The 25518-nt window shown below is 44.6% G+C and overlaps 1 protein-coding gene across 1 annotated transcript in view; it reads left to right on the top strand.

The window, feature by feature from the left end:
* DMRT1 (doublesex and mab-3 related transcription factor 1) overlaps positions 1–25518 on the top strand; it is a 112692-nt gene that overhangs the window by 639 nt on the left and 86535 nt on the right. The window contains 1 exon segment of the mRNA NM_214111.2: positions 4124–4319. Coding sequence (NP_999276.2) covers positions 4124–4319 — 196 coding nt within the window.

The following is a 25518-nucleotide window of genomic DNA, read 5'->3' as shown; positions in this document are numbered from 1 at the left end:
TCCCGCTGCGAGAGCTGGGAGGTGGGCGGTTTACTCTGCTCAGGGGGCGCGGTATCCTTGTTTCCTCCCTAAAGCTGGAGTTAGGGGTTCGCCCCTTCGGGGATCCGCAGGTTGTCTGATCCCTCTTTCAGAGCGGAGTTAACGGGTTTCTCTCTGCTTAGGAGTTCCGGGGATCCCTTACACTCACCTTCCAGCAGAGAGTTGCTGGGTTCACACTGCTTGGAAAGGGTCCCCGGAATCTCCAGCCCCGCTTCGAACAGAGAGTTGCGGGGCTCGCCCCTTGGGGGGAACCCCGGGATCTCTAACCTCATTCTCTGAGCAGAGGTGGGGGTTTTGCCCTTCTCGGGGTTCCGTGGGATCCCAGACTCCGCCCCTGAGCAGAGAGGTGCTCTTAAAATAGGGAGGGTGCTGGAGGGTGACTGCTTCTTAGGGAGAAGCGGAGACCCGGCAGGCTGTTGCTCCTCTGGATAGGGTGTCGGGAGCTTTGCTTTTCTGGAAAAGTCTCTGTAACGGACGCCAGCGTGGCGTGGTCCTCGTTGTGCTCTTGGCGCACTTTTCATATTCGCCGGGGTGGATCCAGGCTGAGCGTCTCAGCCATTTTGAGCACTGCGGAAATTTCTTTAGAGTTTTAAAGTTTGCTGTCTGGACCCAAGTTATTCAAGTAGAAGTTACTTTGCTTATATTTAAAAACACACTTAAGGATTTTAGAAATATGCGTAGGGGAGAAAATGCAAGAGTTGGAGGTTTTGTCTGTAGTTGTGTTTTTTAAAGTGTCCTAAATTGGGCTAGTAATCTAGCATCCTAACGGAAATAAAGTTGATATCCTAAAAGAATTTTTAAAAGAGTATGATGTACATTCTTTCCAGCTGGAAGTTGTTTCATCCTTTTTAAAAAGGTTATTTAAAATGAAAAGATGCCAAAAAAATTTTTCTAACGATTTGCTACTTTTGGTTAGGAACGGGTAAGTACGCTCTATTGAAAATGATTTAGATAAGAGCGTTGAACAGTACTGCACAAGTGCTTAGAGATTATGCTTTTTATATACATCCAATTTCTAGAAATGTGTTTTAAACTATAGATACGTTTTGGCTTCACAGATTGCCAGTGCAGTCATGGAAACATAGGTTGTTTCACTTATTTTTTTAAATGGATTTTTAGCTTAATCTATAGACGGTGAAAAGAACACACTGAGTATAGCATTAAAATGCATCACAGTGAAGTTACTGGAAAACATTTATGAACATTTCAAGTTGTATTTGTAGGTAGAACATTTTTCTGAACGTTTAAGTGTTGGCTTTAATACTTAGTGTGGAGAGTATGCTTGGGAGGGGCATTTTCCTTAAAATTCAATAAAAATATTTATCTGAGTTTGGCCATTAATGTTGAATAAGCTGTATTAGTAGGGGCACTAACTTGGAAGAAGGCTATGTGAAGAACAAAAGCAGCTCAGGGTTACTTTTATAATATGAAACTTCAGTATTTTCCACACCAGAAGCCTTGTGCTGTGTTGAATAAAATCCTTTAACACCCACTTAACAGCCATTTTCAGTCAATCTAGCTAGAAATTCTAGTTAGAAACTGATCTTAGCTATGATTTTAGGATAGGTGTATTTTAAATCAATTGTCCCACCTTCCTCATTTAAATAACATTTCTAAGAAGCCTTGAGAGGTCTTTGTAAAAGTGTTTTTAGTTTATGGACTGTAGAATACCCTGTACATTTTGTGCATGCGTGGGATTTGTGTAAATCAGTGTGTAAGTTTGCAGTGACATGCTTAACACCTTTGTGGGTATTAAAAATTTTTTTTTCTGGCCAAATCCTTACTGTTGTGTTTCTAAACATCTTGGCTAATAAAAGAAAAAGATTTAAGCTTAATTCCGTAATCATCATTGATTATTCAAGGATGTTTTTTGAAGACTCTTCTTGTTAGGAGTAAAATTACTTCCAAATTGATCAGCTTTCTAAATTTGGACCACAGTTTTCCTAAGGCAACACATAAACAGGATTGCATTTCCGGTTTACCATTTTGATTTCAACTGTTGGCTTGTATTTGGGCCTCTGAGGTACAGGTACTTGCACTTTCATTTTATTAACACCAGTGGTCAGTTTCAACAGAAAGTCTCCCTTTTTGGTACATGTAATAAGCAAAACCAGGTTATTTTCTTTTTTTTTTTATATTTAATCCCAAATACATCAGTAATCATCTGAAATGTAAATAGGATTACATATTCAAATTAATAAATAAAGACAAACTAACTTGTTTATAAGAGACGCAATTTAAATACAGAAAGGGTGAAATTAAAAGCCTGGTTAAAGGAAGATGGCTTAGCTAGAGTAATATCATACAATACAGACTTTAAGGCAAAATCATTAACAGATTTTTTAAAAGTATTTCATACTGATAAAGCAGTCAGTCCGCCAGAAAGAGCACAATCATAAACAGTATGCACCTAATAATATCACTTTAAAATTAACAAAGTAAACATTGATAGAACTAGAAGGAGAAATTAACAAACCCAGAATTATAATGGGAGATTTTAACAGCCCTGTCAGAGGTGAAAAACAAGCAGGTTAATTTACTAAGAATATAGTCCTTCACTATACATTAAGAAATTTGTATACTTTTGGTATTCTATTAAATCTTTTGGAAGAGAAAAAAGAGGGAGGAAGGAGAGACAGAGATCTAGAGTGTAGTTTTAGTATTACATCAAGGTTATTTTCTTTCTTTTTTTTTTTTTACTTTTTTTTATTACTCAAATGGATTTATCACATCTGTAGTTGTATAATGATCATAACAATCTTATTTCACAGGATTTCCATCCCACAGTCCAAAAAAACCAGGTTATTTTCTTGATACTGCTTTTTTCCAACCTTTATCAGTGTTATTTAAAAGAAGATAAGTGGAAGAGGGATCATGAAGAGTTTCTAGGTGTGCAGGGTCCTTCCCAGCAAGCTCCTTCTTCCCCGCCCCCCGCCAGAATATCACACCTGCCCTCTCCCTTTCCACCTCCTCCAGCCTCTCTCTACAGGGACTTCAGTACCAAATTCCAGCTCCCTTTCCTCCTCCTCTGCAGGCTCCCTCCTCTCCCAGAGAACAGGGCTCTGCAGGGGTTCCTCAGCAGCCCCTGCTTTCCCTATCTTCCCTGCTCTCTTGTTCCAGACTGTTCTGCCCCTTCACCCATGCCTGTCCAGCGCCACTCATCCTATTCTTCAAGGCCCTGATTCATTACCACCTCCCCCCAATCCTTACACTTGGGTCTGAATTTCTTCCGGAGGATAGGTGTGTGCCTGTCCTGTGGTATCTGCCACAATTTGTGTTGAATGGCCCTTGCATGTTTGCCTGCTTCCTGTTTCTGCTTTTAACCTGTGAGTACCTTGGGATTTAATCTCATCTTCCTGTATATTTGTGGGTCGCTGTTCCTAGTACAGTGGCCTTTTAAACATTGTGGGAGGAAGGAGTGAGTGATCCCATTCTCCTTCTTTCCTAATCTGTCAGTGCGAACTGTCAGCTCTTCATGGTGTTCCTCTGCTGATCCTACAGTTTTTCCTCATCTAACCTTTCCTGCTCCTCTTCATGCTCATTTGTCGAGCAGACATTTTTTTTTTTTTTTTTTTTTGTCTTTTTGCCATTTCTTGGGCTGCTCCTGCAGTATATGGAGGTTCCCAGGCTAGGGGTCTAATCGGAGCTGTAGCCGTCGGCCTACGCCAGAGCCACAGCAATGAGGGATCTGAGCCACGTCTGCAACCTACACCGCAGCTCACGGCAACGCCAGATCCTTAACCCACTGAGCGAGGCCAGGGCTCGAACCCCTAACCTCATGGTCCCTAGTCAGATTTGTGAACCACTGAGCCACGACGGGAGCTCCTCGAACAGACATTTTTTGAGCACTTACTGTGGGCCAGAGTCTCTGGCTCTCCATCATTTCTCAGCTGGTGGCTGCACATCATAGTTTCCTTGAGTTGCTTTAAAAAAGAAACGAAGGCTTCTCAGGCCTCACTGCTGAAGCTAATGAGTCCCTAATGAATTGCAATGACTGGGGTGGGCGGGGCTTTGGTGGTTTTGGCTCAACTGCAGGAGTGATTCTGGGGTGTTTGGAGCGTGACTCACTGCCCTTTGCTTTCAGGTGGCTCTGAGAAGACAGCAGGCTCAGGAGGAGGAATTGGGGATCAGCCACCCCATCCCGCTGCCCAGCGCGGCTGAGCTGCTGGTCAAGAGGGAGAACCATGGCAGCAACCCGTGCCTGATGACTGAGAGCAGCAGCTCCTCCCAGCCGCCGCCACCACCACCGGCGGCCAGCACCCCCACCACTGCAGCTCCAGGTAACCCCAGGGGGCCTGGGCTCCACGCTGTGGCCACAGAAACAGTCTTAGGACAGTCCTGAGCCCCAAACCACACTCAGAGCTTAGAGAGTTTCTTAAAAGATTCCTCCCCCCGCCCCCCGAAGGTCTGTGTTTGACTGCCTCGCACAGGAGGTAGGCCTGAATTCTGGAACCAGAATTGGACAGCTTCACTTTGCTGTTGGTTGTTTCAAGGCTGAACCTGGACAGAGTCAGAATCACAGAATGCCAGAGGGCGTGAGGGTCCCTTCCATTTTGGGGATCTCTTGGTGGGAGCTAAAGATCCTTGTTTCCTAGAACTGAAAGTCCATTTCTCTGGAAAGGATGACAATCCATTTAGGAAAAGCTGCTGAAAGAGCCAAATTCTAGGTCTGGAGTTTCAGTGGACACTGGGAAGTGAGGAAAGCCGTGTCCTATTAACTTAAGTTCTCTCCCATTTGCTAATAAGATTATATGAGGGCCTTTGTGTGTGTGGATTCATTTCATTTCATTCTTTATTAATCCTATTTTATACCATGTGAAAACTGAGATGTAAAAAGTTCAAGTGGCTGGCTATGTCTGCAGAACTAGAAAGTATCTGCATTGGTCCATCTGCTTCCAGAGCTCACTGTGCTGATGGCACTGGGTCTGCAAATTACTCCAAGGACCATGGTGGCCTAGAGCTGCACTGTCCAGTGTGGAAGGACAGTGCAGCTGTTTAAATTTAAATGAATTACAGTGAAATAAAACGAGAATATTCATCCAAAGAAGATATACCAATGGCTAAAAGCACCTGAGAAGATGCTAAGCATCACTTAACATAAGGGAAATGCAAATCAGAATTGCATTGAGTACATCCATATACCAGTTAGGGTATTTACTATCAAAACTCCCCAGAAAATAGCAACATTGGGGGGATGTGAACAAACTGGAACTTTTTAAAGTATAATTTTTTCAGTTGAAGTATTGCTGATCTACAATGTGGTGCCAATTTCTGCTGTACAGCAAAATGACCCAGTCATAAGCATACATTCCCTTATATCATAGTCCATCATGGTCTATCCCAAGAGATTGGTTATAGTTCCCTGTGCTGTACAGTAAAAACTCATTATTTATCCATTCTAAATGTAATAGTTTGCATCTACTAACTTCAAACCCCCAGTTCATCCTCCTCCTTCCCCTCTATGTCTTGGCATCCACAAGTCTGTTTTCAATGTCAGAGAGTCTGAAAAACTGGAACTTTTGTTCACAGCTGGTGGGAGTGTAAAATGGTACAATTGCTATGGAAGACAGTATTGTAATTATTTGATTAACATAATTATCTTTTATCTATTTTAATTTGTCTATTCTTTTTAAAATTTAATCATCTCATAATTAAGTTAAAAACAGAATTACTATATAATCCAGCAATTCCACTTCTGATTATGTACCTCAAAGAATTGAAGAGACTCTTTTTTTTTTTTTTTTTTTTGCCTTTTTCTAGGGCCACATCTGTGGCATATGGACATTCTCAGGCTAGGGGTCTAATCGGAGCTGTAGCCACCAGCCTGCACCACAGCCACAGCAATGCGGGATTCGAGCCACATCTGTGACCTACACCACAGCTCACGGCAACACCGGATCCTTAACCCACTGAGTGAGGCCAGGGATCGAACCCGAAACCTCATGGTTCCTAATCGGATTTTTAACCACTGAGCCATGACAAGAACTCCAAAAGCAGACTTTTTTTTTTTTTAAGCTATTTCTTGGGCCGTTCCCGCGGCATAAGGAGGTTCCCAGGGTAGGGGTCGAATCGGAGCTGTAGCTGCTGGCCTACCTCAGAGCCACAGCAACGCGGGATCCGAGCCGCGTCTGCAACCTACACCACAGCTCACGGCAATGCCGGATTGTTAACCCGCTGAGCAAGGGCAGGGACCGAACCCTCAACCTCATGGTTCCCAGTTGGATTCGCCAACCACTGCGCCACGACGGGAACTCCCAAAAGCAGGCTCTTAAAGAAATAACTGTGCCCCACAGTCGTAGCAGAACTAGCCATAATAGCTAAAATGTGGAAGCAACTCAGGTGCCCATTGGTAGATGAATAGATAAGCAAAAACTGGTAAAATACTATTTGACTGGAAAAAGGGAAATTTTGTCACATGCCAAAATATGCATGAACCTTGAAGACATGCTAAGTGAAATAAACTTACCATAAAAGACAAATACCATATGCTTCCACTTACATAACTCAGTCACAATCATAGACAGAAGGTAGAATGGTGGTTGTCAGGGGCTTAAGGGGAGGGGGAATGGAGAGTTACAGTTTAATGGGTATAGGGTCTCAGTTTTACAAGATAAAAAGAGTTAGGGAGATGGATGGTGATGATGGTTGTACCACATTATGCATGTGTTTAATACTACTGAACTGTGCACCTAAAGATGGTTAAGATAGTAAATTTTATGTTATATATATTTTGCCATCATAAAAAATAAAAGACATTTAAACAGTTACTTCCTCAGTAGCACTAGCCATCTTTTAGGTGCTTAGTAGGCACAAATATAGCTAAAGGCTACCATATTGGATACTGTGCATTTCTATTTCTCACAAAGTTCTGTTTAATGGCATTGGTCTAGAAGGCAAGATCTGTGGTAGGCTGTTGGCAAATAAAGACATACATTCCATATTAAACACATGTGCAGAGATTCACAGAATCTTTTGAGCATTCTAAGGTTCCATGAAATATAGCCCTGCAATGTGGTTCCTCTTGCGCAAGCTTTTCATGAGTTACTTGGTTTGCTGCTCTTAAGCACTGGACTGAAGTTGTCAGCTTCCTGTCATTAACTAGTGTGCAACTTTGGGCAAGCTGCTTTAGTTCTCTGGTCCTCTTGTTTCCTCTTCTCAAAAAATAAGGGATGAGGTCTTTGAGGCTTTTGAAGATTCTAGGCCCCTTGACCATTATGTAGAAGGAGAAGGTTGGAGCTCCCGCTGTGGTAAAGTGGATTAAGAATCTGACCCCCAGTGGCTGGAGTTGCTGCGGAGGCTCAGGTTCAATACCCCGCATGGTGCCGTGGGTTAAAACACACAGCTGTGGTGTAGGTTGCAGTGGTGGCTCAGATTCAGTCTCCGGCCTGGGAACTTCCCTATGCCATAGATGCAACCATAAAATACTAGAAGGAGAAGGTTAGCGGGCACCAAAGAAAGCAGGTGAGGGGTGGTAATCTCTGCGGCAGGTGGGTGCGTCCGAGTATCTGTTCCAGTGTGTTTCTGGGGCTGTAGATTCTGTAGTTAACAAAGGAAGAAGGAAGTGGTTTTGTTTTCTTGTTTTTTAGCTTACTTACTCATATATTTATAGCAGTTTCTGAACTTTCCTTTTCATAAGAAGGAAGTAGTATATCTGTCAGAAATGTGAGTCTTGTGCTTTGGGATTTGAAGCTGTGTCTAAGGCTAATTACCAAGTAATCCAGGGTCAGGGCCGATGTGGTGGATTTGACGGGTGGGCTCATATGGGGTGTGCCAGAGGAGTGAAGAGGGGAGTGACTCATTTGATGTTCACAAGCATCTTCTGAAGGAGGAATTACTATTCCTATTTACAGATAACGAAGCCAATGGTAAGGAAACTGCCCCAGAATAAAGCTGAGTTGAGCTGGGATTCAGTCCAGGTGTGTCTGGTCTCAAAGCCCATGGGTTTTTCACTTGCCTGTGAAGAGAGGCTGTGGGACTAGTTCCTTGGAATATGCACAGTTGTGATTGGCTCTGTTATGGTTTAATCCCTAGGGCTAATGGGCAAATAGCAACACTGTTAGAGGGGATCATTCTCAGCTGGTGTAGAAGAAGGCTGTGGTCACAGGTCTTCATGGGGAGACAACAGGGAAAGGCCCCTGCTGGATCACTGTTAATGCTGGGCGTTTTGTAGGGACTGCAGGTGAACTTGGTCTTGCTTGCTGTCCCACATTTTATCTGTGTGGAAGGGGTGTCTGAGTTTGATATCTGAGGGTAGTGGAGCCTTAGAGAAGGATCTTAGGCTAGATGGAGTTCAGAATGACAAAGAAGTTCTCGCAGGGTATTTCGGAGTAGTGATAGGGAAAGTTACAAATAGAGGCACCAGGGGAGCATGATAGAAGGTTCAGGGTCAAGGAGGATGTGACCAGATTCCCTTCTTTGGCCCTGAAGCTGATAGACCTTGGAGTCATTTCGGAGTCTTGAACCAGCTCTCCAAGAGGTGGGGGGAAGGGGAGTGTGGAAGCCAGCTGTGTGTGGTGCACCTGTGCTCAGGTGTGGGGGTTGGGGGGAGGCTCTACCTGCAGAGGAAGATGGGGCCTCCTAGAGCCAGCTGTCCAGGTGGGGCAGGGGCCTCGGCCATGGTCATCACACACAGGACTTCCACCAGAACTCTTATGCCGGGATCATTAACTGCTGCACTGGGCTGGGACCTGAGTAAGGGAAAAACTGGTAAAGTTAAACTGTGTAAGTGTATAGAGGGAGAAAGACAAAGGGGGGAAGGGCAGAAGGGGGGGTGGGGAGAGAGAGAGAAGGGGAGGAAACCAGAGACAAGACAGACAAGTTTATACAACACACAAGGGCTGACTTCCTACACAGCACTGCTAATAAAGACAAAGCTTATGGTAAATTTCCAGAGATTAAGATTTCTTTTATTTTTTTGGTCTTTTCTAGGGCTGCTTCCCACACCACATGGAGGTTCCCAGGCTGCGGTCAAATTGGAGCAGTAGCCGCTGGCCTACACCAGAGCCACAGCAACGCAGGATCCGAGCCGCATCTGCAACCTACACCACAGCCCATAGCAATGCTGGAGCCTTAACCCCCTGAGCAAGGCCAGGGATCGAACCCGAAACCTCATAGTTCCTAGTTGGATTCGTTAACCACTGTGCCACATGGGAACTCTGAGATTAAGATTTCTTTTAAGAAATAGCATTTAACTTTATGCAAGAGATTAAGATTAAAAAAAAAACATTTAACTTTATGTAGGTAAATGGTAAACATTTATAGTGTACAAAAACATATTCAATGAAAGATAGTTGTTTTTCCAGTCCCAGCCTGTAGGTCTCCTGTTGGTCATCCAAGGATTATGAGATGCATGTGCAAGCTTATGTGTGTTTGTCATTTGTGTGTGTGTATATATACATTTATATATTTAACATAATGGGAGTGTATTATTCCCACTCGTGTTGTTTTTGTTTTTGTTTTTTTCATTTAAAACCGTGGAATTTATTGATGGCCTGGTGTTCCATTTTATCGATATGGAAGCCTGGGATTTGCAGTTATTTCATGCAAAAATAATGGAGGAGTTACCCTGGACTAGGGAAGCCCACCAGCCGGGCTCCTCCTGGGAGCAAGCTGCTTACCTTCTCCTTCAAAATACCTGATGCTTGGTGTCTGCGAGGGCAGAGGCTTAGTGAAATCCAGCAGATGTTTATGTCCTTGAGGTTTCTTAGTTATCTACTTTTGGCTCCTGAAAGTGCCAAAAGTGAGAAATGCTTAAGAATCATTGCTGAGGGTATTGGCTGAGTTCTGAGGCCACGGTGAAGGAACCTGGATTGACAAGCTGTTGTTTCCTTAATGGAGAAGGAAACATACTTAAGTATGACATACTTAAGAAGGAAGTCTCTACGCTCCTTAGCCAAAGATTTGCTAAAATCCTTGGCCAGAAGCACTGACTGAGGTTTCCTCCAACAATGGGTATAAAGGTTTCGTCGTTACTTGCTACGATCGTGGGTATTACTGTGAAGAAGCAGTCTTTTGAAGCATTGCTCTTTCTCATACTAGTGGGATCAGAGAGGCTGGCAGGGGTACTAGGATTAGCAGTGTCTTTCCAGCCATTTTGGAGGCACCCAGAAAAAGAGGTGAGCGTTTTTGATTATAAATGATAGTGAATTAATAGCAACTTCAGCATTATCTCTATGGTTTTATTTTTTTTTCAATTTTAGCCTCAGATACAAGTACATATTTCGTTCGAAAGTTAGCTGATGACTTAAAAAAATCTCATAGGCAGTTCTTCCTATATGGAATTTGGGCTCCTGCTTATTTTATGTTCTGCTTTTCCTTCAACCCCCTGTGCAGCTGCTAGAATGCCGTTTCGCCCAGTGCTTTCGCCAAGGTCCGCACAATTCTTTGTCTCTCCTTCTCTGTGCAGAGTTGTCAGATGAAGGGCTGCATTGTAGAGAATCGGGTTCTGCACACGTGTCCTTTGTAAGTAAGGACCTGAATGTTATCTCCTGGGGCCCTCCCTTCTGGAGCACCCTGGGCTTCCACACACACTCACATCCATACTCCCCCGAGTCAAGCCACCTCCTCCTGTCTCAGGCGGCACCCCCCACCCCAGTCCACACCAGTGGCCTGCTTTCACTCGCCTTTCCCCTGTTGGAAGGGTCAGCCAGGTCTCTGTCCTCCCCCTCCTTCACCTTTCTTTAGCAGGAAGTCCACTTCAGCTCAGAGAGAGAGCGAGCTCACCCCGGTAGGGCACACATGCCATCCTGGTTGGGTGCCTTCTAAGTGCTTAAATGCTTTGCAGACGTGCAGTGTAGTACTTTGAAAATGGAATCATGTCCCTATGCCATTTTTACCAGGAAGTAATATGGTCGAGAACTACCAATTGAAGATGCTGAGTTATTTATGTTTCTGAAAAAATGAACTTCACTCCTTAGAGCAATTATAGGTTTACAGCAAAATTTAAAGTTATGGAAGTTTCCCATATATTCTCTGCCCCCCACCCCATATGGACACCTCCCCCTTTATCAACATCCCCCACCAAAGGTACATTTGTTACAATTGATGACTGACGTTGACAGATCGCCATCACCAAAAGTCCATAGTTTTTGTGAGGGTTCACTCTTGGTGTTGTGCCTTCTGTGGGAGGGTTTAGACAAGTTAATGATGGCATCTACCCATTGCTATGGTACCACGCAGGGTAGTTGTGCTGCTCTAAAAATCCTCTGTGGAGTTATTTAAATTCAGAACATCATTTTGGATTTTATCTTCACAGTTTTCCATGTTGTACAGAAAGAAGCACTTCATTCAATTGAAATGCCACAACATGTTAGCCAGATTACTTTGAGAGTTGATATTTGGAGGATTCTGGCCACTTATATGAGATGAGCTCCATTTGATTTTAGACAGAGCTCTCAGTTTCAAGTAGAAGATGTAGAGATTGCTTTTAAAAGGGCTTCAGATAAGAGTGTTCTCCAATTTCACTTTCAGAGTCAAAGAAACTTCCAGGATGTTTAACAAGACAAATCTCTTTAAACTGAAGCAAAATTTGGAAGCGTGAATGAAGGAAAACACTTAAGATTAATGGTACTGATCATTTTGAGAACCTAGTGTTTGAGTAGCACCTCAACCAATTTTATTTATTCTGAGGGCAGTCCATGCTTTCATTTCAAATATTGAAGTTAATTGGGCTGATAGAAATTCTCTGTAGACAGAATTTCTGAAAGGAAGTTAAAACAACAAAGTCTGTAGGAAGCAGCCTACTGGTCTACCTTGGCTAGAAGGGAAATTTGGAAAACATCTAGAGCCACCAAAGAAGGTAAATACAGTGTTTAGAGTCACAAATTAGATTTTTTATTTTATTTTTAAAATTTTTTTAAGGGCCACACCGGCAACACATGGAGGTTCCCAGGATAGGGGTCCAATTGGAGCTGTAGCTGCCAGCCTACACCACACCAGAGCCAGATCTGAGCCATGTCTGACCTACACCACAGGTCCCAGCAATGCCAGATCTGTAACCCACTTAGCAAGGCCAGGAATCGAACCTGCCTCCTCATGGATACCAGTCAGATTCATTTCCGCTGAGCCACGACAGGAACTCCCAGATTTTTAAAAATTGAAGTATAGTTGACTTACAGTGTTATTAGTTTCAGGTGTACAACATAATATTGTATTTCAGTATTTTTATAGATTATACTTCATTTGAAGTTATTATAAAATAATGGCTATATTTCCCTGTGCTGTAAAATAAATTAATTTTATTAATGCATATGTAAAAGACATAAAAGCATTTGATTGGTTCACACCTCCGTCTTTTCTGTGGAAGTGTGTATTCTTTTTTTTTTTTTTTTCTTTTTTGCCATTTCTTGGGCCGCTCCCACGGCATATGGAGGTTCCCAGGCTAGGGGTCCAATCGGAGCTGTAGCCGCTGGCCTACACCAGAGCCACAGCAACGTGGGATCCGAGTTGCGTCTGCAGCCTACACCACAGCTCACGGCAATGCCGGATCGTTAACCCACTGAGCAAGGCCAGGGACCGAACTCGCAACCTCATGGTTCCTAGTTGGATTCGCTAACCACTGAGCTATGACGGGAATTCCCTGTGGAAGTGTATTCTTAAGGGCAGAGGTTGCATTTTATTCATCATGTTACTCATGTACATCGTGTAGTGCCTGGCTTTGTTGTATGTAGTCAGTACACCTTTGCTCAATAAATGAAGAATGATGGTTAAATTTGAAGTTTGGTTTTAAAACACTCTGTCAGTGATCTTGAACTTATCTGCAGGTATCAGGGAGTAAAATCATGGATATTCAGTCTGCATTTTTTGCTTTGTGATTTTTTTTAAAAAAAGTATGTAATTTTTTTTAATGGCTTAAAATTCAAATGCCATTTAAGAGCCTAAGGTGTAATGTATATACTATATAATTCATTTATCTATAAAGTAGGTAATTCATTATTTTTTAGTAAATTCACAAGGTTGTGAAACCATCACTGGAGTCTTAAGTGCGGAACATTTTCATCTCTTCCTCAGAGAAACTCTGTACCTGTTAGTCATCACTCCTCATCCCCTCCCACATGGTCCTAGGCAGCTGCTTTCACTGAGTCTGCTGTTTGCAGGGTTTACTCATGTTTGTAGCATGTATTTATTTTTCCTTTTTTAAAAAAACTAAATAATGTTCCATTATATGGATATATCAGACTTTTTTTTTTTTTTCAGTTAATCAGATGATGGGCATTTGGGTTCCTTATGCTTTTGGGATATTATGAGCAATACTTCCATAACCTTTTTGTGCCAGTTTTTGTATGGAGAGGTGTCATTCTTTTGGGTATATACCAAAGAATGGAATTGCTGAAGCATAAAGTAACATTGTGTTTAACCTTCTGAGGATGTTTAACCTTCTGAGAATGTTTTCCAAAGGTATAATGCAGTTCCCGGTTGTGGCACAGCGGAAACAAATCTGACCAGGAACCACGAGGTTGCGGGTTCGATCCCTGCCCTTGCTCAGTGGGTTAAGGATCCAGCATTGCCATGAGCTGTGGTGTAGGTCGCAGACACGGATAGGATCCCGAGAGTTGCTGTGGCTGTGGCATAGGCCGACAGCTGTAGCTCCGATTGGACCCCTAGCCTGGGAATCTCCATCTGCCACGGGTCCAGCCCTAAAAAGACAAAGAACAACAACAACAACTAAAATAAAACAAAGAGAATATACTATTTTACTACATTTCTACCAGCAGTATGTGAAGATTCATGGTGAAGTTTTTTAAAATTAAGGGGTAAGGTGCCTTCATCCTGTTAAGTTTTTTAAAAACAAAAGCCGAGGTGCTTTCATCCTAGCAAACACTAAATTTATAAAACCTAGTCATAGTCTCTTTGATGACCAGAAGTTTAGACCCTGAAAGATTCTCTAGGTTGGCATTTTATTATCACCAGGAATATGTAAATATCCATTCTTTCAAAAAATGTCCTCTTTTCCCTCATTATCACGTGTTCGTTGTAGTGAAAGGAGTAGTGCTTGAGGAATTAAAGCATAGAGGGACCTGGTGATGGGTTTTCTTTGTTGTGTTATTGGCTGCTAGAAACAGTGGTTTATTTGTGAAGGGCTTAAGCAACTTTTTAGACCTTGGGTGACAAGATTTCCTCAGAACAAGGGAGAGGGAATTCTATTGCCCTAGAAACTTGGCAAGAAAAATGTTTATCTTTGGATTTCTAAAAATGGAAGAGTGCCGTCCCTGCTGTGGACAGCAGAAGAGAAAACCTGAGAGCTGGTGGGAGTGGATAGCTGTTCTTCATGTGGCCAATGGGAACAGGGCCCTTCATGGACATGGATGAGCTTAGAATTTACTGTTATGGCTGTTCATAGCCTTGGAGAACTTCTATAGAAGGCGACCCTAGGTATCATGCTATTGCAGTACAGGCTTGCCTTTGCTGCTGCAGGAGGCTTTGGGGACATCACAAAGCTCATCTGTGTCATCACTGTCTCATCTGCTCCCCACTGTCCCCTTAGATCCATGACCCTTGGATTCCTGTATCTGCTTGTTCTGGGATCCTGTTCACTGACCCCGCCTTTGGATCTTATGGATGCCTTTCTGTCCCATCTGTTGTTTTATTAACGCATTTCCTTTTAAAAGATTTTATTGGAGTTCCCGTCATGGCGCAGTGGTTAATGAATCTGACTAGGAACCATGAGGTTGTGGGTTCGATCCCTGGCCTTGCTCAGTGGGTTAAGGATCCAGCGTTGCCGTGAGCTGTGGTGTATGTCACAGATGCAGCACAGATCCTGAGTTGCTGTGGCTGTGGCGTAGGCCGGTGGCTACAGCTCCAATTGGACCCCTAGCCTGGGAACCTCCATGTGCCATGGTAGCGGCCCTAGAAAAGGCAAAAAGACAAAAAAGAAAAATGATTGTATTGTGGCAAAATATACATAAGGTTGACCATTTTAACTTTTTTTTTTTTTTTTTAACGTCTGCACCTCCAACATATGGAAGTTCCGGGGCCAGGGATGGAATCTGAGCCGTAGCTGTGGCGATGCTGATCCTTAACCCATTGTGCCGAAGTGGACATTTGGATGTGGGGATAAAACTCTCATTTAAATCATTTCTGGAGTTCCTGTCGTGGCGCAGTGGTTGACGAATCCGACTAGGAACCATGAGGTTGTGGGTTCGATCCCTGCCCTTGCTCAGTGGGTTAACGATCCGGTGGTGTAGGTCGCAGACGCGGCTCGGATCCCGAGTTGCTGTGGCTGTGGCATAGGCTGGCAGCTACAGCTCCGATTAGACCCCTAGCCTGGGAAACTCCATATGCCACGGGAGTGGCCCAAGAAATAGCAAAAAGACAAAAAAAAAAAAAATCATTTCTAAGTGTACAGTTCAATGGCATTAAGTATGTGTTACAACCATTGTCACCACCCATTTCTAGGACTTGTTTCATCTTCCCAAGCTGACATTCTAAACCCACTTTGTGCTAACGCCCCTCTCTGTCCCTCTCAGTAAGTCTTGGTAAAGGATAGCCTCCTTTGCCAGCTTAGCTTCCTTGGCCTTCAGAATCACCTGTAGACTCACAGGAGAGGTTTCCTTTGATCTCCCCAATATCCTTTCTTCCTTCTTCTCCCAGACTCATATTTTGGCTTTAATGCTGACCTCTCTGTTATGTATGCTAGTCTAATCCATGCTTCTGCAATAATGAGGACTCGGAAGTTTCTGAAAGGCCTGAGGTTCATAGGGAAGGGGGCCCAGAGGAAGGTTGGCTGTCACCTTTTGCGGGATGCTGTGATTTCTGTACCTCTGCCAGGTGATCTGGACTCTGAGCCTGGAGTATTCAGTGTGGCACCATGAAGCTGAGGCATGGGGTGGGGGTGCCTGTGGGCCCTAGGCTCTGGTTGCTGTCTCACTGATTCTCCACTAGTCAGGGTCCCTTTTACCATCGTCACAAGCAGCTCTGTAAGTGCAGATCTGAATTTATGTCTCAGCCTCAAGGTGTCTTACTGTTCGACACTAAAATGCATTTTGACAACCTTTTTGACTCCCCTGGGAAAAAATTCACATAAATGTTGATCCCTGATGCTGAACTGAATTACCTTTTTTCCTTTCTTTCTTTTCCTTTCTTTTCTGGGCCACACCCACTGCATATGGAGGTTCCCTGGCCTAAGGGGTTGAATTGGAGCTACAGCTGCCGGCCTGCAACACAGCCACAGCAACATCAGATCTGAGCCACGTCTGTGACCTACACCACATCTCACGGCAACTCTGGATCCTTAACCCACTGAGTGAGGCCAGGGATCAAACCCGCATCCTCATGGATACTAGTCAGATTCATTTCTGCTGAGCCACAATGGGAACTCCCCCAAATTACATTTCAAGCCCAGTTTCCTGTGGTCTCTTATGTCTCTTTGTGGACTTCACAGTTGCTCATCTGGTCTTAGTGTCCAATATCACTGAACATGCTTTTCAGAAACTTTTTTTTTTTTTTTGGCCATATCTGAGGCATGTGGAAGTTCTGAGGCCAGGGATAGAACCTGCTCTACGGCCTCGACAACCCAAGCCTCTGCAATGACAGAGCCAGATGCTTAACCTGCTATGCCACGAGGGAACTCAAGAAACTCTTGAAATAGACTCTAAATAGCTTTCTTGTTGCCAAAAGAAAATATTGATTCAGTTCTCTAGTAATAGCAGATTTTCTGATGTTTATCGGTGCTAAGAGTTCTCAGGTACTGTTTCAGCCATCTAGTGTCAGCTCAATCCAGCATATACTAACCGCTGACTCAGTATTGCTCTCAGCACTTATAAAACAACTCCCTATTTTTGTACCACCCTTTAATCTGGTCCTGAGGGTTGGGGGTTATCTGAAATATAGAATATATGTTAATTCAGGGAAGTAGATTATCTTCATCAAACGCTAGGAAAAGTTTGCTGAACTGAGTTGAATCATTTTTGCTGGTGAGTCTGTTGTCTGAGCCAGACTCCTTCCTTCCCTTCTTCCCTTTCTTTGTTTTTCATTTATTCAACAAACATTCGTTGTGTGACTGCATTGAGTGAGACCTATTTCTGGGCATGGGATGTACAGCCGTGTGTAAAACTTCTCTTCCTTGTGGATCTTACCCACCCAGCAGGGGAGGCAGTGGATAAACAGGTACACCAGATGAGTGAGCCACATGTTTACAGAAAGTGCTAAGCACTGTAGAGAAAGATGGAGAGTTAGGACGGGTGTATCTGAAGGGATTTGGGGTTGGCATAGTGGTTAGGGGAAGAGGGACTTTCTAAGGAGATGAAATCGAAGCTAGTCCTCAGTGACAGGGAGCCATTGCAGTCAAGGTGTGGGGGAAGAACCATCCAGGCAGAAGGTGCAGTCAAGGTGTGGGGGAGGAACCATCTAGGCAGAAGGTGCAGCAAGGTGAGCAAGAAAGGAAAAGAAAGAAAGGAAAAAAGGTAATTCAGTTCAGCATCAGGGATCAACAGAGCAGGAAGCAGGCCAGCCCACTAGGTACTGAGAGCAGGGGTGATGTCATAGGGGATTGCAGTTCATAGGCCCTGGTAGACCAGGGAAAGAGTTGGGATTTTCTTTTTTCTTTTTAAGGCCACATGTGCAGCATATGGAGGTTCCCAGGCTAGGGGTTGAATTGGAGCTGTAGCGGCCAGCCACAGCCACAGCCACAGCCACAGCAACACAGGATCCCATCCTGGTCTGTGACCTACACCACAGTGCACAGCAGCACTGGATCCTTAACCCACTGAGTGAGGCCAGGGATTGAACCTGCATCCTCATGGATACTAATCAGGTTCTTAATCCACTAAGCTGAAACGGGAATTCCTGTACATTTTAAATAAATATAATGTATTTCATTCAGAAGTTCTCTAGAAGCTTAGAATAGCTCTCTGCTGACAGCCAGCGAGGAATTGAGACCTCAGTCCTACAACTGCAAGGAACCGACCTCTGCCAGCACCCAGACCGAGCAGGGCACGAATCCTCCCCTGGAGACCCCAGAAAGGAACACAGCCCTGATGACACCTTGATTTTAGGCTTGAGAGGCCTGGATCAGACTGTGGGCCCACAAAACTGTAAGATAATAAATTCACATTGTTTTAAGCCACTAGATTTGTCATATAGTAATAGAAAACAAATATGGTTGATATAGTTTAGTTTATAGTCCCCTTTTCCTTTGTTTGTGAGGTTGAACATCTTTTTCTATGTTACAGGGGTGTTTGTATTTTTTCCTCTGAGCCATCAGCGGATGTCCTTTCCCAGTTTCTTTATTGAATTTCCTCCCCATCTAGGATTCCTTATTTATTATGGAGATTGGCCCTTTGTGACCTGTGTTGCGATATTCCCACACTATTTGGTATTTCAAAGTAGGAGATGAGACTAGCTGGGGACAGGCTGCAGAGGCTGTGAAATGCCAGGACTCCTGGTCATTGTACTCCAGACAAGCAGAGGAGCCTGTAGGGTGTCTGGTTCCCCACCAGCAGCCCCCAGCCCGCATGAAAACAGCCCCACAGTGAAGCGGCTGAGCCTGCTGTGTTCTTCATACTCTTCCAGCTTCTCTCCTCTCTCCAGTTTCTGCTTTGGACAGAGCTCAGGTTAAGCTATAGCCCCAGGGATTGAACCATCTCACATTCATATCTGGTACTATGGTCTAGAGGTTTCCATATTACTGTTTATTAATAGACCATCATGGCCATGCCTAAGGAATGGAGTATACTGTCTAGTCAGATATTCTGGTTACTAGAGGCTCATCTTATTCTTACCCATGTTGCATGAAATTAGAATGCCTGTTACTCATCACCTGTTTCAAAATAATCTGACTGCTTCTCTGGTTCACCTTGAAACATGTTCAGGGTTGTGCTTCCCTCGGGGCGAAGGTTAGTTGTTACTGATTTCCAGATTAGTGTCAGATTAGTTAATAGATTAGCTAACCAGTTATTGGCAGGTTTCCTCTAGAGAATGGTGTATGATAGTAGAAGCTTAAGCAAAGGTCTTGAAGATTGAAGACACCTGCAAAAGTTCTGCTTTTATCTGGGTAACCTAATAGCTGGGGTGGAGGCTCCACGTCCTTGAAAGAACGTAAGACCTGCCTCGGTTAACTCATCACCTCTCTGACTTGAGCAGTTCACTTAATTTCTGTGTGTTATTTCCTCATTTGTGAAATGGGTAAAATAATGATGCCTATGCTCGCAGATCTGGTGTACTACTCAACTAAGATTTTAATGTAAAAATTGTAAACCATGACAAAGTGCAGAAATATGCCATCGAACTCAAGTTTCAGATACTAAGATGAGGAGTAGAGGAATGAGCCTGGAGATTGCCATACACTGGGATTTTGTTTTTGTTTCTCTGAAAAATCAAGCCACATGAACTGATGTAAGGATTATGTCTCTGGGCGAGGAGTTCGTAACCCATCACACAGTTCCCCCCATCCCAGCCCACATGCCAGCGGCTAGGAGTCTCCGAGAGGCATTTCTTTTCTTTTTTTCTTTTTTTTTTCAGGGCTGCACTTGTGGCATATGGAGTTCCCAGGCTAGGGGTCGAATCAGAGCTACAGCTGCTGGCCTACGCCACAGCCACAGCAACATGGGATCCACGCCATGTCTGCGACCTGCACCACAGCTCATGGCAACGCCAGATCCCTGACCCACTGAGTGAAGCCAGGAATCTAACCCGCATCCTCATGGATCCTATCCGGCTTCAGTAACTGCTGAGCCACGAAGGGAACTCCCCGAGATGCATCGTAATGCTCACGCTTTAGAGTATAGGTAAGCTTCCTCCTGCTTTGCTTGGCCTTGCCTTTCTGTCTTTTTTTTTTCTTTTTATTGTACAGATATACATCTTGAGTGTTGGCCATCTCCTAGCCTTCCTCATAGGAGTAGGAGTGTTATATTACCACACAGATGAGGAAGTTACCTTGCAAAAAGGTCAGGCACCATCAGTGTCTTACTGCCCCCACAGTTTGGGCAGAAGGCACATGACTGAGAAACCTTGAGCCCTGTCTGTGGGATGAACATGCAGGCGCCTCTGCACAGACCTGTTGGGGGAGGGGAAGGGAGTCGCAAGGACACAGATGGAGAAGGAATTAACAAGTAGAGGCAATGTGCAGGGCACAGGGTCCCTCACCAGCAAGTGTGAGGGTGTCTGAGGCTGCCCCAGGCTCCCCACCCCAGGACCCGCTGCCATGCAGGAGCCCCAGCATCCACTGCGTGAGGGTGGTGGTTGTGTCTCTTATCACACTCTCCTTGTTTTATCCGAAGATGGAATTATGAGTTACGGGGCGGGAAGGGGGGAAGAAGCACATCAAAGAGTTTTCTGGTGGCTTTTGACTAAGGGGCCTTCTTGGTTTAGGGTTGTTAGCTTTGGGTGTGCTGTTTTCATCATGAAGCACCTGGGGTTTGTTTTTCTCTAAAAGATGTAGATAAACTAGAGAGAATCCAGGGGAAGGGCAACAAAAATGATGTATGGCTTGGAGAGAAGGAGAATAACAGTCTATAAATATTTGAAAGGTAATATAAAAGAGGGAGAGAGATTATTTACAGCAGTGGAGAGGAGTTTGACAGGGAACCCAAGCTGGCATCTAGGAGCAGGGGAAAAATGGGTAGCACTGAAGAAACAGCATAGAAAGGGGAAATTAAGCAAAGACAGGTGATTCTCACACCAGTGTGTGTTGCCAGGAGCTGGCGTGGCAGGAATAAGGGGGTGTTTCTCAAACTGAGGATCCAACCACCTTTGTGAGTGATGCTTTCTAATTCCTGTGTGTGAAGGGAAAGAGCGGGCAGTGCTCTATTCTTGCCTTTTGTGTGTGTAGTTTGTTTAATTCCCAACTCTTTGGCGTTATGTTTTCAGCAGAGGTGATAATGATTATAATCCTGCTAACTCTCTTACTGAGGGTCTGCCTCGTGCCAGGGACTGTCTTAGCTGCTTTGTTATTTATATTCTCATTTAATCTCTATAATAGCTCTGTAAAATGGAAACTGTTTTTTTCCGCTTATAAGGAAACAGGGTCAATAATGTGCTCAAGTTCACACGTATGTTAAGTGGTGGAGGTAGGACGCCCAGCGCATGCTCATGCCTTCTCTTGGGCTCCGTTACTCCAGTCATGGTAGTAACTTGGGACTCACTAGGTAACCAGGTTCCTAAGTCAGGTGAGCAGTTTGTATCCAGAGACAGACTTGTTGATGTCCAGAGCTTCTCCCTTTTTTAAAAATCTTTCCTTGAGATATATTTTCTGTTTCAGTAAGCGCTCTGGTATTATTACACTGCTTTTTCTCAGTCTGTGTTTTCAGTCATACCGTAGCCTTTAACCAGCCTCGTTGTTACATAGTGAGTGATCTGTACATACAAGAAAGAAAATAGGACAAGTCAGGTATTCCCCTAGATCTCAAATGCTAGTCATAATGGGGACTCCTTGGCTTTCTGACTCTGATATTTTATAGTGTCCAGTGTATTGATGATGACTACAAAACAAAGCGAAATACACAATTAGCTACTCTGAATCAATGTGACAGGTTTCTCCTGTCGTTGCAAGAAGACACCAGACCTGGACTCCGAAGACCCAGGTTTACCTGGGACCCTAGCTCGTGCCGTGTCCCTGAGTGTGCTGGGTGCTTTTGTAAACCACAGCCAGCCCTTTTTTCTGGGTCGCAACCTCGTGGAGTTACTGTTGGTAGCAACTGAAAACATAACGTAACTTGCCAATTATCCATAAATGAGATAGTACAGTTAAAAGTTAATAACATCATTTGCGTTAGCAGCTCTTTTCCTAGCTCTGCTCCTCTTGGTTAAAATCCAGATAGTAATGGTTAAGACTTTTGAGTTGACATTATTCAAAGAGGGCAGTGTCAGATTTTTTTTTGGAGGGGAATGAAACAGAAAGTATCGGAGTTCCCATTGTGGTTCAGCGGTTAGTGAACCTGACTAGCATCCATGAGGATGCAGGTTTGATCCCTGGCCTTGCTCAGTGGGTTAAGGATCCGGCATTTCCTGGAGCTGTTGTGTAGGTCGCAGATGCGGATGGGATCCTGCTTTGCTGTGTCTGGTGTAGGCTGGCGGCCACAAGCTCCCATTGGACCCCTAGCCTCGGAACCTCCATATGCTGTGGGGTGCCGCCCCAAAAAGACCAAAAAAAGAAATTGTCAAGTGAGTTTCAGAGATAGGCTTCTGTTAATACCATAACTCTTGCCTCCTCCTGTACCCATAGTGCATGGAGTGGAGACCAGGCCGAGGTTCCCGGCCCCAGAAGGACGGGGTGGAATCCAAAATGTGGCTCTTGGTGCTGGCACGCTTCACCTTGCCAGACTAGTCCCTGTTCTCCATAGAAAGCACCTGCCCTCTAGAGTTGTGTGCCTTTTGAAAATAAAGAGCTTTTTGATTTCTCTCCCTGGGCTCTTCTCCCAGGAGTGGTCTCTTAGTGAATTTCTCTCTAAAGTCATCCCTAGATTACTTTCACTGTAAACTGTAATGATTTTACCCTAGTCGTATTTCTCCCAAGGTCTCCTATCTCGGTTACTTGTAAGGCTACTCCTCCCCTCTCTTGTTCTCTTTGATCTTTTATAATTGGCTTAAAACTCTTCATATTTAATCTGCAGTGACTTTGTTTCTCCTCCCTAGTTTTGGCGTTTTCAGTCCCTGAGAATTTAATAACCTGTTGCTTATTATTTTCTTCGCTTTTCTTAAGGCGTCATATTTCCCATCGCACTGTGTAATTGTCTTTTCCCCTCGCCTACATATTTGTTTTATTCTAGCTCTTAGTGCAAGTCTGCATTCTGTATTTATTTTGATTTGCAGTAAATAAAGTCCTTCACATCCGGAGGAGTTGGTGGGCAGGTTTCAGAGTCAGCTGCACCTGAGGGCACCTACACGTGATGATGTCAGGATAAAATGACCCTCCCTACCGGGGAGTTACAGTTGAGTACCCAGTTGGTGTAGAATGAATGAGTGAATGAATGAATCTTTGAGTTTTTGGGCACTTTCCCTCGCAAGGTGACCTTTCTGGGACAAATAGCTGTGACTGCTCAACATGTGTAAAAGAACAGCTTTGTAACCTGCCCTGTGGTTAACTTTTTGGTGACTCCTTCCTGTGACATCTGTGATGATCTTTTCAGTAAGCTCAGCTCTTCGGCTCTGAAATCCTCTTAGTCATAGCACCGGAGTCTCTTCTCAGGAGGTCAGCTTTCCTGCCACTTCAGAGCTGGGTGCAGTCAGGGATGGAAGAGACTGCCCCTGGCTCTGCCCCCCTCATTGGATGAGTCTCCAGGCTCTGCCTGCCTGTGTTGTTGTTTCTTTCTGGGAGTGGAAGACGACCACTTTATCTAAAAACTTGTGTGTTCGTAGGAGTGTATGCTTTTTTATTGGTGGTGTTTGGTTAATTCCTCTTGGCTATTGTTGATTTAAAAAATCTTCTTTTGGGAGTTCCTGTCATGGCTTAGTGGTTAACGAATCCAACTAGGAACCATGAGGTTGTGGGTTCCATCCCTGGCCTTGTTCAGTGGGTTAAGAATCTGGCATTGCCGTGAGCTGTGGTGTAGGTTGTAGATGTGGCTCGGATCCCACGTTGCTGTGGCTCTGGCCTAGGCTGGCGGCTACAGCTCTGATTGGACCCCTAGCCTGGGAACCTCCATATGCCGTGGGAGCGGCCCAAGAAATGGCAAAAAGACCAAAAAAAAAAAAACAAAAAAAAAAAAAAAACTTCTTTTGGAGTTCCTGTCATGGCGCAGTGGAAATGAATCCAACTAGGAACCATTAGGTTGCAGGTTCTGTCCCTGGCCTTGCTCAGTGGGTTAAGGATCTGGCATTCCTCTGAGCTGCGGCTTGGATCCCACATTGCTGTGACTCTGGTGTAGGCTGGAGGCGGCGGTGGCAACAGCTCCAATTTGACCCCTAGCCTGGGAACCTCCGTATGCTGTGGGTGCAGCCCTAAAAGGAGAAAAGACCAAAAAAAAAAGTCTTCTTTCTCTGACTTGTCAGTCCAGTGTTGTTTCTGTGATGGAGTAAACCTTGAGAAGCACGGGTAAGGCTAGTGGTTGACACAGCCACAGGTGATGCTGCCTGATACCCAGAGAATTTGCAGAAAGGGCTCCTGGTGTGCGGCCCTGTGTTTTAGAGTTTATATACCCCTTCCCCTGCTTGCCCTCCCCTTCTGCCTCTCTCTGCATCAATGCAGAAGGTGGTCCTGGATTTTCTGGGTACTTGCAGTATTTCCATAGGGTTCTTTTTTGTCTTTTGTCTTTTGTTGTTGTTGTTGTTGCTATTTCTTGGGCCGCTCCCGCAGCATATGGAGGTTCCCAGGCTAGGGTTTGAATCGGAGCTGTAGCCACCGGCCTACGCCAGAGCCACAGCAACGCGGGATCCGAGCCGCGTCTGCAACCTACACCACAGCTCACGGCAACGCCGGATCATTAACCCACTGAGCAAGGGCAGGGACCGAACCCGAAACCTCATGGTTCCTAGTCGGATTCGTTAACCACTTCGCCACGACGGGAACTCCTCCATAGGGTTCTTGATACCGGTCACTTTTATGTGAAACGGAGTTTCTGTGAGCATGTTAGATTTCCAGAGATCCAGGTGGACAAAATCTGCACAACACAGGCTATAGGATGAGGAAAATAAAGATAGACACGATGCAGGTGTGATTGTAGACATAAGAAGTTGCCCACTTACGTAGCTTCTGTCCTGCTGTTTCTTAGTCCTAATGATAGCCTTTTGGTTGACAGGCCCAGATTTGCTCTTGGTAATCATTTCTTTCAGTTGAGATTTTAGGGTGGGATGTTGACTGATACATAGACAGGAAATATATCTGTGTGTGTATATGTGTGTATGTGTGTGTGTGTATGTTCATGTGTTTCTGTACATAAGTGTAGGTACCCCAAGTTGTCAGAGCCTTCAGGGCCTTGCAGCTGTTGCTTCTGCCAATGTCAAAAGCCACAGGGTTCTGGCTCAAACCCTGCAAAAAGAAAGGGCATTGTCACAGTTGAAGTCTCACTTGGGAGACCTGATTGGTGAAGCTTTCTTCAAATGCCCAGGCCCTGACTTCATAGAGGCTGGGAATTCGAGTTCTGGCCCCTACATTGGGAAGCAGGAATCCTCAAGGGTGTGACTTTTTTTTTGCCCTCCTGCCCCTGTGGTTAGTGACATGTTTGGTGGAGCAGGTAGCTATGAAGAGATCAGAGTTTGGAGGTATGTGTCTCACCTGGTGTGTAGTGACTCATGTACACACTTGGAGGACAGCACAGGTCTTGGCAGCAGCTCCCTACCAGGCTGCAGATGCAGAACTAAATGAGGAGCTAGGGTTGGAGCGAGCTGCTTCAGGGATGAGTTAGAAGAGCCACAAGTTAGGGGCTTTGGGGCATGGGGATAGGCCCTGCCCTGCCTGACTCTCCCAGTGGAAAGGATGAGGAGTCCTGGTCTTTGGAGTCTGAGAACTAACTTGACCTTGGTCTTTGATCTCCATGCCAGCATGTGAACAGTTAGTAGTCACTTAGTCTTCTCCAGGAAATCATCAGTGTTGACTCGTCAGCCACAATG

The sequence above is a fragment of the Sus scrofa genome, chromosome 1, assembly GCF_054392235.1.
Source record: "Sus scrofa isolate SSC_HxYL_T2T_F1_AM1 chromosome 1, Sscrofa_HxYL_maternal_Yorkshire_Landrace_v2.0, whole genome shotgun sequence".
In the NCBI taxonomy this organism is placed as follows: domain Eukaryota; kingdom Metazoa; phylum Chordata; class Mammalia; order Artiodactyla; family Suidae; genus Sus; species Sus scrofa.
This window is presented reverse-complemented; position numbering and strand designations above follow the sequence as displayed.